Source organism: Cygnus atratus, chromosome 4, assembly GCF_013377495.2.
Source record: "Cygnus atratus isolate AKBS03 ecotype Queensland, Australia chromosome 4, CAtr_DNAZoo_HiC_assembly, whole genome shotgun sequence".
Taxonomy (NCBI): Eukaryota; Metazoa; Chordata; class Aves; order Anseriformes; family Anatidae; genus Cygnus; species Cygnus atratus.
In genome coordinates, this window is record NC_066365.1 from 59,200,028 (window position 1) to 59,218,941 (window position 18,914).

Genomic DNA, 18,914 nt, shown 5'->3' on the forward strand with positions numbered 1-18,914 from the left:
CATTCTTGCTAAGGAAGTATGGAAAGCTCATTGCCTGGCTTAGAAAAAGAAATCTTGGACAGCACCGTGCCCTGGAGTGTCTAAGGATGAACTGGATAATCTAGGACAACTCCCTAATCTCAGTTCCTAACTCAGGAAAATACTTATGTATTCATTTAATTTTAAGCATATGTAATTCTAAATTACATTAGGACAGATATAATGACAGAATTGCAATTCTGTCAATCAGACAGAAGCAAGTTTTTAAAATGTAGCACAAAAGGTACCTTTCTGAAGAGTAATAACAATTTCCTGAACAGTGGCTGGAGTTAGCTGTTACTTTACACAGGTGTCCTGGGTTATCCTTTACAAAGTCTAAAAAATTTTTATGATTTCTACAGGAAATGTTGAGACATATTCTACCCTTAGAAAAATAATTGGAAGATGTTGCTTTGGTTCCTAGGTTTTACTAGAGTGGGCTGTTGACCTTCCTGCAATTTCATTTCACCATAGTGAAGTAATGTACTGTAGTTATGTGAAAAATCATGGTAGTTAGCGATGTTGTTAGTCTTGAAATACTTATCTGTTTCACTTCTACTCCCTACTTCGTGACTTTCACTAATATTTAGTTGTAAGTGCAATGGTTCATTACAGTTGTAGTAGCCCTATTGTTCACTTCGGTTTCAGTTGCAGAACCACATTTCATGCAAAATGTATTAGTTATGCTTACAAGAATGTATTATACATACATTAGCATTGGTTTACTAAGTTAATGAACTGTGGAGACAAAGAGTCATTGCAGTCGAGTTGTAGAGTTGCTGTACTTCCTTGCATTCGAGTTCTGTGTACCACAGAGGTTGCTTTGGTAGCGCTCATTTATTTTTCTTGGACTTCCTTTTATTCAGGTTTTTGTCTGCTAATTTCTGTAGGTTTTTGACAGTGCCAGTCTTTTGACTTTTCATTTTTATATCAAAATCGTTTTGATTTTTATCAAAAAAGTCTTTTGATATTTATCTCTTGATCTTTTCTGTCAGAATCTACAGAGAAAGAGGCGGATGTAATGGAGGAAGGGGAGGGGCAGAAATAATGTTGAAGATTAATGGCGATGCATTAGTATTGTTGCTATTGTTGTCACAGAACTTTGGTGTCTCAAACCCTATATATATACTCTTGCTCCCGGTAATAGTTGTATTGTATTAAGTTGACATAGAATGGGTCTTGCTTTTTAACCTATTGTAATGTGTGTGCCTTGTTAATGAACTTTGTGTGCTTAGAAATATTCCATTCTTCCTTTTTATTTTTTCCCTTAGGCCTAACTCCACCTACAACCCCTCCTCATAAAGCCAACCAGGATAATCCTTTTAGGACTTCACCTAAGCCGAAGTCATCATGCAAGACTGTTGTACCACCTTCAAAAAAGCCCCGCTACAGTGAGTCTTCCGGTTCACAAGGAAACAACCCGATCAAGAAGGGTCCAGAACAGTCTGAGCTGTATGCACAGCTTAGCAAGACTACAGTACCGTCCAGTGGACATGAGGAGAGAAAGACAAAACGGCCCAGTTTGCGGCTGTTTGGTGACCATGACTACTGTCAATCTGTGAATTCAAAGTCGGAAATACACATTAAAATATCCCAGGAACTTCAGGACTCCAGACAACTAGAATTTAAGGGTTCTTCACCTGGGTGGCAGTGTCAGATTTGTTCTTCTTTAGAACAAGACCAGTATTTCAAGAAAGAGACTTTACAGACAAGTAAGCAGGGATCCCTCGGTAATAACAGAAAACAGCTCCAAGACCAGGAAATTCGGGCTGAACTGAATAAGCATTTTGGTCACCCCAGCCAAGCTGTTTTTGATGAAGAAGCAGATAAGACCAGTGAACTAAGGGACAGTGATTACAGTAATGAACAATTTTCCAAACTACCTATGTTTATAAATTCAGGACTAGCAATGGATGGTCTCTTTGATGACAGTGAAGATGAAAGTGATAAACTATGCTACCCTTGGGATGGGACACAAGCCTATTCATTATTTGATGTATCACCTTCTTGCTCTTCTTTTAACTCTCCATGCAGAGATTCAGTGTCTCCACCCAAATCCTTATTTTCTCAAAGATCCCAAAGGACACACTCTAGATCAAGGTCCTTTCCTCAACGCAGGTCTTGTTCCCGTTCTCCATATTCCCGATCGAGATCAAGGTCGCCCTGTAGTAGATCCTCTTCAAGGTATGGTGCAGCAAATTCATATATCATCATTGTAGGTAGTAAGAAGGAAAACAGCAAAAACAGAGTGACTTGAAGGAAAGAAATTTAGAAAAAGAAATAACTTAATCCAGTGCAACTCTTTTTATTGCCGTTGAGCTGATTAACTCTGAAGGTTACAGGATTGCTACAGAAACACTTGTTGCCATTATCCTTTGAATTTGCCAAATTTACCCTTTCTGAGTGGAGCCAGTCAGGTCAGAGGCAGAGCAATTGGTGAGAGATGTACACAACTAACCTTCCCCATTATCTGCAGGCTGCCCGGTGGCAATCTAGCTGCAGTCCCTATCAGATGAAGTTGACAGTGGCTGACTCTGCTCTGCGTTAGCCTCAATAAGGAACATTACAGAAGGGGACAAAATCACTTGAGGCCCCTTAGTTGACTAGGAGATCACAAAATGTCACTGGAAATTTTCACTCGTAGCATAGAAGAAATTGTAAGTTCAGGTAAGAGGTAGCTGAGGAGAAAATGGTGTAAATAGATTCAAAGTGAATGACAGAAGTAAATGTTTTTCTTCCTGCAGATCTTGTCACTGTTATGAGTCCAGCCACTGCAGACACCGAGCATACAGAAGTTCTCCCTTACGTGCAAGATCGCGATCCAGATCACCGTACAGTCGCAGACCCAGGTAGTGCATTTTGTGCACATTTTGTTTGCTTTTCAGTGTTGTCAAGAGATAATGAAGCATTCCAGAAATTGCATTACTAAATTTACATTAACAAATGCAGGTGCTTGATTTAATGACTAAGTTATGTTTCCTAGATATGACAGCTATGAGGAATATCAGCATGAAAAGCTGAAGAGGGAAGAATACCGCAAAGAGTATGAAAAACGGGAATCTGAAAGGGCCAAACAAAGAGAGAGACAGAGGCAGAAAGCAATTGTAAGCACTGTGAAGATAACTTTCATTTTGAAATAGGTTTCTGTATCTTTTTGTAGATTTCTAAAGCTAGAACTGAGACTTTATTTTCTTTCTTCTTTATAATGAAACAAAATACAAAAATATGCATATGTGTATTTCCTAGCATTCTGAACTTTAGGCAAATATGTGTTTTCATAACAGTTTGTGTTTTGCTTGTACACTACTAATTTTTTCAGGTTCTGTAAATTGCAACTCTCCAAGTTACTCATCAGGAAAAAAAAAGGATTTTCTAGAAAAAGGTTTCATCCCAGACAACAAAGAATTAAATGTGACCCAGCCTATTCCTTATACTGATCTATGAGTGAACCTGCAGCTTATACTATATGTCACTTACCAGAGTGCCAGTAGTCAATGTCTAGTTTCTAGATTTCTGTTTCTTTGTGTTCTTTGTGGAAGCAATATAAAGAGTCAGTCAGCTTACATACTGATCGCTCAACATTTGTAGTAGCTGTAATTGTCTATACAGAGGGTATAAATAACAGAATTTGAAACTGAGGTCCAAAGGCATGATTTAATTTTTCTTTTCTGTCTATGACACAGTTATTTCTAAATTATTTTTACCAAAATAAATAGTCTGAATACGTGACACAATTTTAAAATGTCACTTAATACTGGCCCTTTCATAATGAATATATGTTAATTATTTTGTTCATCAATGTTCTATGCGAAATGACTGAAAATACCTGAGGCAAAGGAAATACCCATGGGAGCATCAGCAACTCCCATGGCTGTTGTAGCAGTATGACAGAAGAAAGGCTACTAAATGGACAGGTGGATTTTGCCCCTTTTTAGTTCCCTATTGGCAACTGCATGATGGTTTTGATAAATTGGGAGCTGCTGTAAGTCTGAATTCCCCTTGTTAAGCCCTTTTGGTGAGCTCTCTTCACTGCTGCTCTTGCCATCCTCTTACTCCTGCATGAACTGGTGCAGACTGGGATACTTCGTCTTTGGTTCCACATTTCGTCTTTGTATTCTATCCAAAGCTCACCAAAATGAATAGTCTCTTTCCAATGCCTTTAGTGGACTTTGTAGTAAGAAGGTGATATGTCACACACTCTGCAGCATTTCTCCGAATACACCAACAGAGCTGGGAGTATGTAGAGGTTGACAGAGACAGGTGTAGTCTATGGCAACAAGAAGTTCTGGGAGGGAATAGGCACCTTTAGTTTGTGAGTTTTGTCTCTGCTACTGTTGGTCTTAGTGCGCTTGATCAAATTTCGCTTTTCTCTGCATCAGGTGTCCTATCTACAAAATGTGTGCGATACCTTTATTTTGTAAAGCATGAAATATAGTGCCATAACATGTTCTGATCTAAAACTCAGGGAAGGCAATGGAAGGATTTTGCATGGCTTCAGAAAGGGCTATATTTCAGTCAATTGTTGCTGTTATTTTTAAAATAACTAGCTTCCATCTGCTTAGAGATGAACACTAACTCCCAGCAATAGTAACTTACACTGGCTGTTCTCTCTTAGATCTAAGACAAATTAGATATTCAAGTAGACCTCTGTCATGGATGTATCTCACTACTTTTCAATTACTGTACCTTACTGGTATAAATAAACCTGAATCATGCTGAAAAGTAGAAAATTTGATTTAGTTTAAAACAGCAAATGTTTGGCTATTAGCTAATCAAGAAAAAGGTAGGAAAGAAAAGAAACTTTAAAGCTATAGATATGCTGCACCATAACTTCCTCTATGTCAAGAATTTTAGGCTCTTCTAAACCAAGGATGAATTTATTTTCTCTTCTAAAGTGAGCATTGTCATGTTAATTAACTTCATTAATGAAATTGTGTATTAATAAACATAAATAAATTAGAACTGAAATGGTCTAGTGGGGTGGCAAATCATATATTTATAAAATATCAATAAATAGAACACAGGAAAAACTTGAAATCCAGTCAGCTGTGTAAGAGCTGCATGAGATGGAGATGAAGTTGTACTGACTCCTTTCTCCAAAGTCTATCAGCACTTTTACTTTGAAAATCTGTATTGAATCATGCCAGTTTATTCCCTGTGCAAATAAGTGTGGGTTAGGAGGCATCAGAGAAAGGGAAGACTTGATCCCATGAAATCAGTGATAAAATGTGTACTAATTTAACAAATGTGATATTTTTGTCTAGCATTCTCTGTCCCCTTTCTTACTCCTTTTGGTAATGGGTCTCTTCTGTGCCACTCTTTTCTTTCTTGAGGTGTTCATCTCATTTACTGTTCAGCTGCAAGAATCTCTTCTCTCTTTCCTTGAACTCTTTCTACAGTTCGATAAGTTCAGATTTCCATAAATTCTGCATTGGAGATTTTTTTCCTTTCTTTCTAGCTCATCCTCATGCTGCAAGAACTGATTCAAGACCACATACCTTCAAATACTGTTAATGGAGCACCCCAAGGTTTGGTCAGTACTAATGCCTCAGGTGTTGTTACCCAGGGCAGGTGGCTTTTCTTCATGGGAAGCACCATGCTAAGATCTCAGGAGTTAGTTGTAGAAAAGATGCGCAAAGTGAAGGGAACAGAAATCATGACTGAACTAAAAGCCATCAGGTCTTATTGGTTCAATATCTAGAATTAGTCTCAATGTGACAACAAGAGTGTGAAACCGAGGAAAAAGAAATGAGAAAAAAAATCACATATTTTAATCTGTCAAAACCATATGTGTAGCAGTGCCCTCTGATTGTGCAAGCAGCTTGTATTTTGGCAGATGCGAAGGCATGTTGGCAGACTGCAGAAGAGGCTTGTTTTAGAAGCCTGTGTTCGTGCTACCAGGCAAAGGCGTGTTTAAATGGCTGCCCGTTCAGTCGTGCACACAACACATTTGCTGCAGTCGCTTCAGATCAGCTGAAAGCCAGGGCTACCATTTCCCTGACTGGATTCCTGAAGTCATATCTAGACTTGCAGCTATATGACTTCAAAAGGTTCTGTGATATTTTTCTCTTCTTTCTTTTCTTCTCTATCCTCCCTTTCCCAGTGATTGGAGATTCAGTGTCTTTTCTGTGGACTAGGGTCTTAATTTTGAGCAGTCACGTCTGAAAAATATGTCATTTCTTCAGTATGTCTCAAGTGATTTCTGAGTTAGAAAGTCAGAATACTTTTGTCATTCATTCGTTTATTTATATTTTTGGTTGTGATGCTAATGGAACAGATTTTAGCATAATCTAGTTTGATGTTGATGTCATTTGTTTCACTGGGTCCCCATTCATTTGGATCCCCATTTCATTGTGGAACGGGTGCTCACTGAAGGGAAGGCTGGTCTGCCACCAAGACTCACTTAATAGTGCTAACCAGGTCATGGCAGAGACACATTCATTCATCATGAAACCCCAGAAACAACTGCGGGACAGGACAGGCTACGCAGGGCTTTGTAGAAATTGGGATCCAACCCGTATCCAAGGCAGATCACAGTGATTTGCCAAGAAGACTGAGGACTGCTTTTTTCTTCCTGTATACTCCAGGACATTTCTGAGGTATGCAGGCTTTTGCTGCAGCAGCTCATTAGACCATGCAGCAAATATTTTCCAAGGCATGGCTTCAGAAATACAGTTAGCACATTTCAATTCTGGAGTCTGACAAGCAGGCAGCGATGCTTGAGTGGAGTTAGTGGGTTAGTAGCAGTTTCGGGAGAGGTTACAGTGAGTGCTGTAACTCACCAAAGGACTGCAACAGCTCAGTGGTGTAGGGTCTGCAAGCACTGGGAGCAGAGCTCAGTGAGCCTGAAAGCACAGCAGAGCTGCAAGGCTGGTGGAGCACACCCAGAGTACTCCTGGGGCACTGAAGCCCTTTGGTTAAAGGAGTTTTTGGTTCCACATTGAAGTGGTGCATCAGGGCTGGAAGGTTAGACTGACCAGCAGCCTGGCGTGTTGAATCTGTGCTGCTCTGCCACTATGGCCATGCTACTGACTTACTGTCCCATCCTCCCTATAGCTTTATTTACTGCAGGGACTGGCTGCTGCCAGGAGGTATTACAAAATCCACTTTTATACCTGTATAGGAAATTACTATTAGCACTACTGTTTTTAATTTCTAAGTGCTGACAGCCTACAGGAGGCAAGTATCAAGAGTCCCTGTCCCAGAGAGCTTACAGATGCAGGAAGATAAATGCTCTGTGAGGCCACTGCAGTGGAAGGAAACGCATGGTTTCAAAGAAAATAAATTGCTCTACAACAGGAAAGCAGGAGAAAGGTGGTTTCCTAAATGAGTGCATGGGTTCTCTGAAGTCTAAAACCAGACTCAGCCTCTAATGGAGTCAGTTCCCACTAATGAAGGAGCCAATGCACATTGGTAATTTAGTTTGGATCTTTTTGTAGTTGCTCATCTTGATGGCTCTGATCACAGATATTCTACCTTTGCTGTATGAGTTGCTGAAAATGTATCAGATGAATTATCTAAATCTTGAGTTTTACTGATTTATCACTATTTTTTGAGCAGTCACCATGGAGAGTGGCTGAACTTTTTCAGTCCTCAGCCACACAGCAATATTTGAGAATATTGTGCAGTGTTCTTTCTTTCTTTTCCAATTTTTTGTGAGTCCTCCTTTTGCCATTCATACTTGTACACAGGTCATACATAGTCCTCAATTCTTCTTTAATACGTAATCTAAAGCAATTTTTTCTTCTTAGCATGTCAAAAGTTTTATTGGCTCTTCCATTCGTAGCATTTCTTTTTTAAACTCTGCCCAGCCACTCCCATTGCACTTTCAAAATGTTTTTTGGCCTCCATCTCTAAGGATGAACGTCTTCATTGCTTTGTACTGAAAGAGGAGACAAGGCACCGGGCATGGAAGGCAACACGGGCAGGGGGCTTGCACCCAGCCAGGCACTCATGCTGGAGGAAGCAGCAGAGCCTTTGACAAGCCTGTGGCAGACCTCAGCTTCAGAATAACCCCAGATTTTTTTCTCTCAGCTTCACACAGAGTGTTATCTGGCTCTTGGAAAACCTGGTATGCACCAGGAATGTGCAGACAAAAGGTGGCAGGGAGAACGAGGACAGCAGCACAGTGTGGTGTCACCTCTGGAGTGGTTGCCTGCAGTTCCCACAGAGCCTGCTTAGCAGCACCCCAGGGTGCGGCAAGGAGAGGCATGCAAAGGAAACAAATGTTGGGTGAAGAAGCCTGGTATAAAAAAACATGTGAATACTAATACGTCTGTTGGTCTGGGCTTTTGTGAAATTAAAGATTAAGAATGAGGAAGGGAAAATAAAATAGAGTTTTGGAGGAAGCTTTTGCAAGACAAAAAGATCCTTAGCATCAGAGAATGTTTTGGGGGATTTGTATCCTTAAAACTACTATATCCTGGTAGTTTTCTCCAGTTTAGGCATGCTAATGCTTCAGTATTTTCATTTTAGACTTGAAACACTGCGTTTCAGTCTGAGACTCTCTGCCACATCTGCCTATTCAAGTGTTCTTACTGCCAGGAAGAAAGAGCAAAATTAAGAAGAAGGAGCTTTAGATAGAGCAGAAGAAGACAGACATATTGGGCTTGGGGGAGCTGGCCAGGCTCTTCTTTTTTACTTTATTTATCTGGCAAAGCAGGTACTGCAGGAACTACATACGCTTAAAGCTTATGTCGCAAAATAAATCATCTGCACTTTTGGGAGGGAAATATGAACGCTGTCATGTGGAGTTTCCTGCGGGTTCCCTCTGCCCACATTAAATTGAAAACAAAAGCTTTTCTCTGCAGCCCTCTAGATTCCCAAGTCATATATCATCTCCTCTAACAAGTGCAGTAAAAAGCATACTTAATATGCACATACAGACGTATACACGTAACTTATGATAAAATAAAGGTCTTTAACATTTAGAGGTATGTTGTAATCTTGTTAGGCTTCTATAGCTCTTATTATTAATGAGAATAAAAGTCAGGTGTCTCTGTGAATACAAATACTTTTTTTTTCATAATTGCTTTAAATAAACTGAAATTAACCAAGACAAAGACAGTGCTGTACGGAGCCTGTGTTTTCCAATGTCTTATACCATCATGGCTCTCTGCTTAAAAAAATACTTGAACGAACATCTCCTCATGTGTGCACACTGGAGAACATATGGTGCATTTCAGCTTTAAATTTGAATTTCCTTAATTTTGCGGGTTTAACTTATTCCCTTAATGATAGTTTAACAGGCTTTTTTTTTAATTGTTCACTTTTGTTTTATTACAGTTGTCTTAAAGGGATATTAGATATATAAAAGTTATTAGAGGGATACAAGAAGGAAAAATTGCACAGGCATGCACAGTCTTATGGAAGAGCGTGCAATAGTTATTTCCATCACACTGTAATATAACAATCTCCATGTCAGTGAGTGAAACATTATGTTTTTTCAGTCGAGATGTATTATCTCAGCTAAAGTATATTAGACAGTCTGCTATGTTATGTTCTGCTCCATCTGGTCAGTCATTTAGGTTCAATAGCAAGTATCAATGGAATTGTTTCTTATCAAGTGTTTCAATGCGGTTAAATCCTTGATTTGGTAAAACAGTCTGAAAAAGTAATTACTGTGCATATGCAGATTTTCCTGGTTTTGAAGTTTATGGCACCCAACCATACTGAAACTAAGCAGAATTAGAGTGGGGAAAATGGAAGAAATGCACATTTCTGTTGCTTGCTGTCTGCATTCCCTAGTTCATTCTCCTGTCAGGAGAGTCAGGGCTCTGGACTTGGACAGGGTACAGACAGAGCTAAAAAGCAGCAGCCGTCTGTAAAGTACCCCTCCTTCATAAATTTATGGTCACCTGTGAGCACACTTGCCCTTCTTTTAGCCATGCTAACTTTTCCAGATTGTAGTGCTATGGCAAAGAGCAAGAGCAGCTTTTAGACCATGAACTTTAGAGGGCATAGCATTTTAAAATGGAAGTGTCTGTCCCAGCAGGGCGATTGAGGACTATTAAGCCTGTCACCTTGGTTCCTTGTATATTCAATAAAAGCTGTAGTTTCAAGCACCCAAATCAGATACTTCCCTGATCACACTGGTTAAGGAGAGCATATACATACGTTGGTAGAGCAGTCAGGGTCTCCACTGGGCTGATCAGGGAGCTATAACAGACCTACACGGTTGCAGTGGTCACTTTTTGTGACATACCTTAGTTGGTAGGGCTTTTGTCCAAGAAGTGGATGCATTTCATTCTTGGATCTGTTTGCTAGGGCTTTGATCCCTTATCTTTCATTTCACCAGAGCTTAGATGGACTGGATTCAGGCCCCTAAGATTTGTGGGGCCAGGAAAAGAGTAAGCAAAAATAGTTGACTTGGTATGCTAGAGAGGAGTTTCTCTTGAGAGGAAGGTATATTAGTTTCGTCTTCCAGCTGCATAAATTTATTTATTTTGCATTAAACAGGTTCTGGGTAAAGAGTGCTGTCCTGGGAAGAGGGAGCCAAGGTTTCATATGCCCATAACTAAGAACAGTTCCGATGGTCCCTTTATCTCAAATGTGTGTTCGAACGAGTAAAGAAGAGGCATCAGGACCATATGTCTTTCCACATGTATTTTGGTCTGACCTGTCTTGCTGTCTTAGGTGTGACTATTAACTGTCTCCCAAGAATGACTGGTACCTTATGCCTCTGTGGGGACTCTTGGAAAACATACATTTTGTGCTATATCTGAACTGTAACACTGAAAGCTACCTTTCTCTTCAGGCTAGGATGTTTCTGAGCAGGAATGCAAGTCTAAATTTAGGTCCCTGGAGCCTTTAGCATTGCAGAGTTGAGGTGCCATTAGCCTTTAGGCACCTCCAGGTTAAGATAGTCCTGAATACTCAGCAGTCAGTATAGCTCCTTTGGAATTCGGCACCTAAATTCTATGCAAGTCTCAGGTGCCTGAGTTGATGGTTTAAACTGACATTGCTCCACTAACTGACAGCTTTACACCAGCTGAGAATTTGGTGGTGGAACAACTTACGGGACAAACGTGTGGGTGAGTGCAGGGAATGAGCAGAAGGCCAACAGTGACAGGGTTCTTCAGGCCAGAGGCAATCAGAGACAAGGAGGGCTGAGCACCCAGCCCATCTGTAGCCAATTCTTCTTTGCCCTGATTACCTTAAGGTCAGTGGTTTGAAGATCTCCTTTTGCCTTTTTTTTTCTTTTCCTTTTTTTTTTTTCTTGCAACTCACTGAATGGCTTTGTCCTTGGTAAAGTGCTAATCCAAATATTGACAAAGTGACTCTTCCAGGGTTTCCTAGTCTCTGTCATTCTGCTGAGCATTTTCACTCTAGAAGGAACGATACGATCACAACTTGATTGTTTCGAAAGTATCTGTGTTGTTTTGCTCCCAGCGTCAAAGGAACATGCAAAGGAACATGAAAACCTGTAAAACCAGGGAATTCAGTCATGTTCTTTTTCCTAAGAAAGGTAATGGTGGCCACAGGACACATTTTATTTTTCTCCCTTCTCCTCCCCAATATTTATTTTAATAAAAGTCATCTTCTGGACTCTAGCAGTTTTCCCTCTATTTAAGGTATGGAACTGCCAATTGCAGGATGAGGCAGCTAACGAGTCCTCTAAGTTTATAATGTTATGTTTATAACCCATTTTGCCAATGTTCACGGGACATTTATGCAGTTATTGTGTTACTTCATAGTACTCCACAACCAAGATGGATTTTGCCCAGTGTTGTACATATTGCAAGAGGAGGGGAGTCCCTGGTTCTGAAGTTTGCAGTCTTAAAGGGCAAGGGGTGAGAAGACTGGAAGGGAAGAAGATGTAATAAGAAGGGAGTGGTCTATCGGTGTGTAGCAGAACACAGCAAAACCTGTCAGGAGAGCGCCACCTGGCAAAGCTGGCATCGTTTAAATACTTCAAATGCTTTCCAGGAGAGAACTATTTCACTCACTAGCAGGATGCAGTAGGTCTTCCACAAGTGACTTTTACTATAATTATGCATCCTTTTCACATTCATGTGTGTATATGTATGCATGTATGTATAGGTTCATCTGTATTACACATTCGGTAAAAATATGTGTTCCCTGTTGCTCTTTATCAACAGGAAGAACGTCGTGTGATTTATGTGAGTAAAATCAGACCTGACACAACCCGAACAGAACTGAGGGACCGGTTTGAAGTTTTTGGTGAAATCGAGGAGTGCACAGTAAATTTGCAGGATGATGGGTAAGAACTTTTGAGATTACTTCTTGTTTGGGAGCTGCCATATGTAAAGAATTATGGCAGTAAGATTACTGGTATGGGAGTTACCAGTGTAAGTACTGTGACAGATGACATGCTGAGTTCAAAACCTTATTTATTTTCTTTCATCCTTATTTATTAATCTTGCTAGTTGAGATTTCCTGTCCCAGAAATAAGTATTTAGCTGCCTGACAGGACAATCATGCTGATAAATGGATGTTGTACTTCTGGCATTTCCATTGCTGGATCTCCTGCAAGTTCTTGCTTTCAGGAAGGGGTTACGCTAATGTGTGTTAACTCTTCTTAGCTTTCGTTCACAACTGTATTTTTCAATTACAGAGACAGCTATGGTTTCATCACCTACCGCTACACTTGTGATGCCTTTGCTGCTCTTGAGAATGGATACACTTTACGCAGGTCAAATGAACCTGACTTTGAGCTGTACTTTTGCGGACGCAAGCAATTTTGCAAGTCTAACTATGCAGACCTAGGTAGGTATTTTGTTCTAGTGAATTAAAGTACATAACTGGTACCTCGTAGTTCAGGAGAAATTAAGGTTTGCTTGGTTTTTGTTTGCTGCTTGTATTTAAATGGTGTGAGGAGTTTAAAGCAGGTGGTTTTGTTGGTTCCTGCAAGAAGTTTAAAAGTTTACTAGTCTGAACTCTACGTTGAGTTGACTTTTTCCAGATATTTCAGACTGTGAAATTTTTTTTAAAGCTCATTTCCATCATTATCAAAACAAATGCCTGGTATTCAATAGTACTTTGCTGAACTGAAATGATAGCACCGCAGAAACTTGCTGGTTCCTTTGCTGTACAATGGCTTCTTAGGTCTAATACTTGATTTATTTAAATGAACCCTAAACAGCATCAAGTAGATGCCTCATCTCCCAAAAATTCACTATGATTCTTAACTTTGCTGTGAATTGTGCTGTAGAGTTTGCCAGAGACACTCCTTAAACGTGGTTCATAGTTCCTTAGGTTTGAAAGCTTGAAGGGTTCATGACCAAATTTGACCCATAGTATAGCAAAGGCCACAGATCTCAGCTGGTGGCTCCCACATTGTCCATAAGCATCTATCTATGAATGTGTCTCTTTTCAGGGACTTCCAGTCATGATGTGAGAGGGTTCAGCCAGTGGAGAGCTTGGCATGTCCCTTGGTGTTTGGTGTCCCATTGGTGGGGGGCAGTGTGCACACCAGTCTCCAGTCCCAAGTGTGCACACCAGCAGTGATAACTCATCTGGATCTTCCCCAGTTCTGTTTGGGCATAAATGTATGGTTCTGCCCTATGCTCTGGGTGTGATGCTTCCCCTTGAAAGGATATTTGGAGGTGTTCAGATTCTTAGAGGAAAACTGTTGTTATGTATGTGCACAAAGAGACCATGCAGACTTCCAAAACATCCTCTGTGAAATTATATTGTAAACTTACTTCTTATTTAATTACCTTGTAAAGTGTTCATTAAATGTTAAAGCTTTCCTGATACCTATATAAATAGTCTAAAAGTGTGGGAGATGCTATTTTATTCAGAAAAGAGCAAGGGACAATTTGCCGTTGAATCTATATTAATCAGATACTGTGTTTTTTATGAATAAATGACCACAGTCATTAAAATCTCTGCATAACCCTGTAACACAGTACTAATGAAATCTTGTATCTGCTGCCCTTGGCTTTGTGCAATGCAGGAAGTGAATACAAATATATTTTTTCAAACCAATTGATGTCTTTTCAGAATAAATGATAAAGATGATACACATTGTTCACAATGAATATGCTATAATTCACTTCAGTGGCTAAACAGATAATGTAAAGCTAAGAAAAGGCAATTGACTAGTGAAGAGATACAAGGTTGATGCTGAAAATATAAAAGGTAGCAAGACGTTTGTCAAAATGCAGGCTGATAAAAACAGTAAAAACAGATTGAAGTCTTGACTTGATTTGACTTATCTTCAGTAGCGGAAGCCAGGGTAGTCTCTGTACCTCAGAAAATCTGGGGTTTAAAATAAGTTGTCTGAAGGGAACCCTTTTGGAACATTATTCATCACTGGGAGTATTCCCTGGCAGATCTTTCCAGAGTGAGCGGGATTCCCAGAGAATCTCTGAGCAGAGTATTTTCACTTTGTCCTGCTGACAGCTTGAGCTTCTCTACTTCAGACTGCATTCTCTGTATTTCACAGAGTATCTGATGGAGCTACATAGGCAGGATGAACTTTAAAATTCATGAGCTAGTACGAGGATGGAGAGAATTAATCAGCCTTGGGTTGAGTATAGAAGAAAGAAAACACTTGAAAATAGTAGTCAGAAGTTTAACACCTCTCCTCTGTGAGAAGATATTGTCTTAACAGAACTTGTAATGAACATTTAATTCACAGTGCGTCCTATAGTGGTAGATGGGGAGTTCTGATTAATTCAACACAAGAAATGGCAAGAAAAGGGCACTCTCATAAAGGAACTGTGACATAGGTACCAGGGAGAGCCAGTGTTGAGCGGGAATGACTCCAAAAGGAAATTCAGTGCTTGCAGTCACATCAATAATTGCTGTAGTGGAACTATATGGTCACAAAGGTACCATCCCTCCTCTGCTCGAGAAACAGACTGATGTCTGTCTGAACAACTATCAACACTGGAGCAAGTATTATAGATCCCACCTAAAACACACATTCCACAGGGTCTGAACCACTGTGCTTGCTGTTACACTCATGTTACAAAGATCTGAGGATGCCACCTGAGATTGCTTGTACAGCAGTGTGGAGACTTTGCCCTCAGTTGTTTGGTTTGCTGAACAAGCAAACCAAACAATCAGAGCAGAAGTGAAAAGAGATTGAGGGAGGTGTAGTGATATGCATTGGGCCCTGCAGCAGGTCAGCCAGGAGCAGCAGTGTCCCTTGCGTGCCACCCCGCAGCCTGTGCTGGCTTTCTGCACAGCCACTGCTATCATCTCTCTTGGGAGAAGTAAGTTAGGGGTATTGCGTCTTGCAAAACCATGGTGGAGTTTTTGGTAAAGCACCTGTCAAGATTACCTGGACTAGTTTTGGACTGATGATCTCCAGAGGTCCCTTCCAACCTCAACCATTCTGAGACTACTGAGAGACCTCTAAGTAGCAGCGTAGCAGTGTTCAGTTCTTGAAGAAACTCTTTATAGTTCTCTCACCCTGCTTAGGAGATGTACTACTTTTTTAGGCCTTGATTCTTATCAGAAAGCTCTGTCCATACCTAAAGCTTCTCTGATGGCTGTTTCTGGTCTTTAAGCATCCTGTTTCCACAAAGGTCTAATGGCAAATAGATGGTTTCTGCAGTGCTTTGTTCGTGCTGCCGTACAAAAAAATAATGTAAGTGCTTGCCAGTGTTTCATGCCTCTTAACTGAACTTGCATCTCTTTGGTTTCAGATTCAAACTCAGATGATTTTGATCCTGCTTCCACTAAAAGCAAGTATGACTCCATGGATTTTGATAGTTTACTTAAAGAGGCACAGCGGAGCCTGCGCAGGTAACATGCATCACACCAGAGGAAAACGGAGGGATGGCGAATACCTCACGGACATCACGTCCTTCAATAATGGACAATTAAAAAGTCATACTTAGGAATTTCTCCTACTTTACACTCTCTGTTCAAAACCATGGTTTACATGAACACAGCTGCTCGAGGAGTGAGGAGGCGGAATGGCTATCCAGCAAGCACACGCATGTCCATGGGTGTCAGCTTTGCTTTCGCGGGTGACCGGTGGCGGGGGAGCCCAGCGGTCCTCGTGCAGTTGAGGGCAAACCACATGTCATGGCAGCAGTTCCACAGAGATACACTTACAATATAGAACTTCAAAATGTGTACATAGTGCATTTTAACAAAAAAAAACAAATTAGAAGAAAACAAATTTGAGAACTATGGCTGCTGATGTCTGAGAATCAGACACTGCATTTTTTTTTTAAATGAAGCTTCTTCTCACAACACAGTGATAATATGACAATCCAGAAGAAACCACAGGTCCCAGAAGTCTGCAATGTGTTTTAGTTTTGTTTTAAGATTTTTCTTTTCTTCTCTTTTCTGTTTTTTTCTTCTTTTTTTTTCCTTGCAGAAGAGAAAATGAAAGGCTAAAGCTTCCCTAACATTTTGAAGTTTCATCTTTTAATTCTGACACCCATGTAAATGTCTACAACGTTGATCTTCCACAGCAAAGTTTTCAAAGCCTTGTTAATGGTCAAATGTGCAGCTTGTTCAGCGATTTATTCTAATGAGCGGACGTGGTGTTACATTATTAATGAGAGTTGGATATAACTATCTGGGTGTGTGCACAGATAGTTTATTTGCTACATTCTTTAAAGTAGTTGAGTATTTACAGATGTTAAATGGAGTATTTTTATTTATGTACATACTGTATGACAATGGTTTTTTTTGTTACAGCTATGCACTGTAAATGCAGCCTTCTTTTCAAAAACTGCTGAATTTTTCTTAATCAAGAATACTCAAATGTAATTATATGAGGTGAAACAATTATTGTACACTAACATATGTAGAAAGCTGAACTTAACGCTTATATATATTTGATTGTAAAAAAAAGAGAAAAGCGTGTGGGTGAGGGTGTGCGTGTGTGCGTGTGTCTGAGTGCAAAAATGCTTTACACACATTCATCCCTCCTTTGGTGAGCTTATATAAGAACTTTGTCAACACTTATCCTAGCCCAAAAGGTATTAACCACTTCTGCAGTATTTTTCCACATTTTTCTCATTGCTTGATTTTCTTTTGCAGTTTTATACACTGAATTTGTTAGGGAAATGAAATTTTCTCATCTAAATTTTTCTAGGAGATACCATAATTTTATGTAAAGTCTCTCAAATGGGTAATCGTTAAGAAATGTTTTTATTTTATGTATCAACAGTAGTTTTGGAACTAGAGGTCAAAAATCTTTTTAAAATGCTATTTTGTTTTAATTTTTGTGATTTTAATTTGATAAAAATATGCTGAGGTACTAAGTACAGTATGATTTTTACAGTAATTCTGTGTCTAAACACTGTTGTCGAAGCCAGTAATCTTTTCATTGGCAGAGTTTAATGATGGTATTTATCTATATTTTTTACAGTTATGCATCCTGTATAAATACTGATCCTTCATTCCTTTGTTTACTAAAGAGACATATTTATCAGTTAAGATTATCCTATTTATTATAAATTATGAGATGACTAAAATAATAAAAGGCCAGTGGAAATTTTATACCTAGGATGCATGATGGTTGTCAGTTTGGAGTAAGTGCTTTGTCTGGAAATTCAGCTTTTGCAGAAGCAGTGGTTTTTTGTTTTTTTTTTTTTTTCTTCTTCTTCTTCTTTTTTACTATGCACTAGCATGGCCTCAGATGTGCCCATGACATTGTTGCTGATGACATTGCTTCTGCTAAATTAAATATAAACTTCAGGAAAGAAAAAAAAAAGAAAACACAACAGTAAACTACTACTATTCTGAGCATCAGAATTTCATCTGAACGTGGAGTCTCTAGACTGAATCAGCAAAGTTTGGAATTTGCTTGCGAATGTATAGATTTGGTATTCTATTACTGTTTGGCATTCATGACTCCTCTTAAAGGTATGGCACACCTAACTATTTAATCTCCTTTCCCACTCCCAATCTTAGAAAACTGATTCCACCCCCATGCCAGTGCAGTTGATTTTGATGGCTGCATTCATTTTATCACCAGCATATTGTGTTCTGAGAGATTCCACTGTCTGTCCTGTCGGATGCTTGCTTGATTTTTTGGCTTCTTATTTCTCAGTAGATAGATAGCAATAAAAAAGAAAAAAGAAAAAAAGAAAAGAACTTTTTCAGAGGTTCTGTGTTACAACTGTAACATTCTTTAATCTGCATAATTCTCGTTGTTGCTCTGTAGGTTAAAAATGCAGGTATTTTAACTTTGTGTGAATGCCAAACTAAAAGTTTACAATTTTCCTTTCTGGATTTTGAGTATCTTCTGTTGTAAAGAAAAATATTAAAAGCAATAAATTATTTTTAAGAAATCAATATTTAGTATATCATATTATGTGTTCAAGGACCAGACGCATTACCTATTTTGCCTTCAAATTTATGTGATTAAATTTAAAATACATTCTCTTTTGCCCTACATTGCTGACATGAATAAATTGGTGGGGATTTTTTGGGGTGGGAGGAGGGGGTGGGCTGTTTATTTTCCATCAAGCAGGCATAATGTCATGAGTCATTTTTTTTTTTTTTTCACTGGCCTGGCAAGCATTCTTATCTTGAAGATGGCTTTCCTCTGTGGATTTACAGATTACATATGAAATTAATGTAGAGCTAGGATTGCTGAATAAAGCTATTTGTATCCTTTGTAGACACTGTAGTAGGTAACCCATCAAAATATAAACTCAGTGTTTCCTTTTCTCTCCTCCCCCAGAACATTTCAAATTAGCACATGTGCCACATTGTCACTGGAGGCAAATTGCAGCATAGCTCTGTATGTCTTTTAGATGAAGATTGTACTGTTGCTTTCATGCTGTGGTAAGTACCACATCTGCAATACAGGTAACAGAACTGGTACTTAGAAACTATGGTCTTTTCTGGAGCTATAACAAAGTAATTCCTACATAAGGTAAAATGATCCAAATCCAAACAGAGGGAGCCTAAAATTGAGGAAAAATATCTGTGCTGAACTGCTCTGAAAA

General features: G+C 39.3%; 1 protein-coding gene across 1 annotated transcript in view; it reads left to right on the top strand.

The window, feature by feature from the left end:
- Positions 1-18,060, top strand: part of PPARGC1A (PPARG coactivator 1 alpha) — a 64,832-nt gene extending 46,772 nt beyond the window's left edge. Inside the window, exons 8-13 of the mRNA XM_035552892.2 lie at positions 1,290-2,202; positions 2,763-2,867; positions 3,002-3,122; positions 12,120-12,241; positions 12,596-12,747; positions 15,642-18,060. Of these exons, the coding sequence (XP_035408785.1) occupies positions 1,290-2,202; positions 2,763-2,867; positions 3,002-3,122; positions 12,120-12,241; positions 12,596-12,747; positions 15,642-15,745 (1,517 nt within the window). The 3' untranslated portion in view covers positions 15,746-18,060. The remainder of the gene's footprint in view (positions 1-1,289; positions 2,203-2,762; positions 2,868-3,001; positions 3,123-12,119; positions 12,242-12,595; positions 12,748-15,641) is intronic.
- The last annotated feature ends 854 nt before the right edge of the window (positions 18,061-18,914 follow it).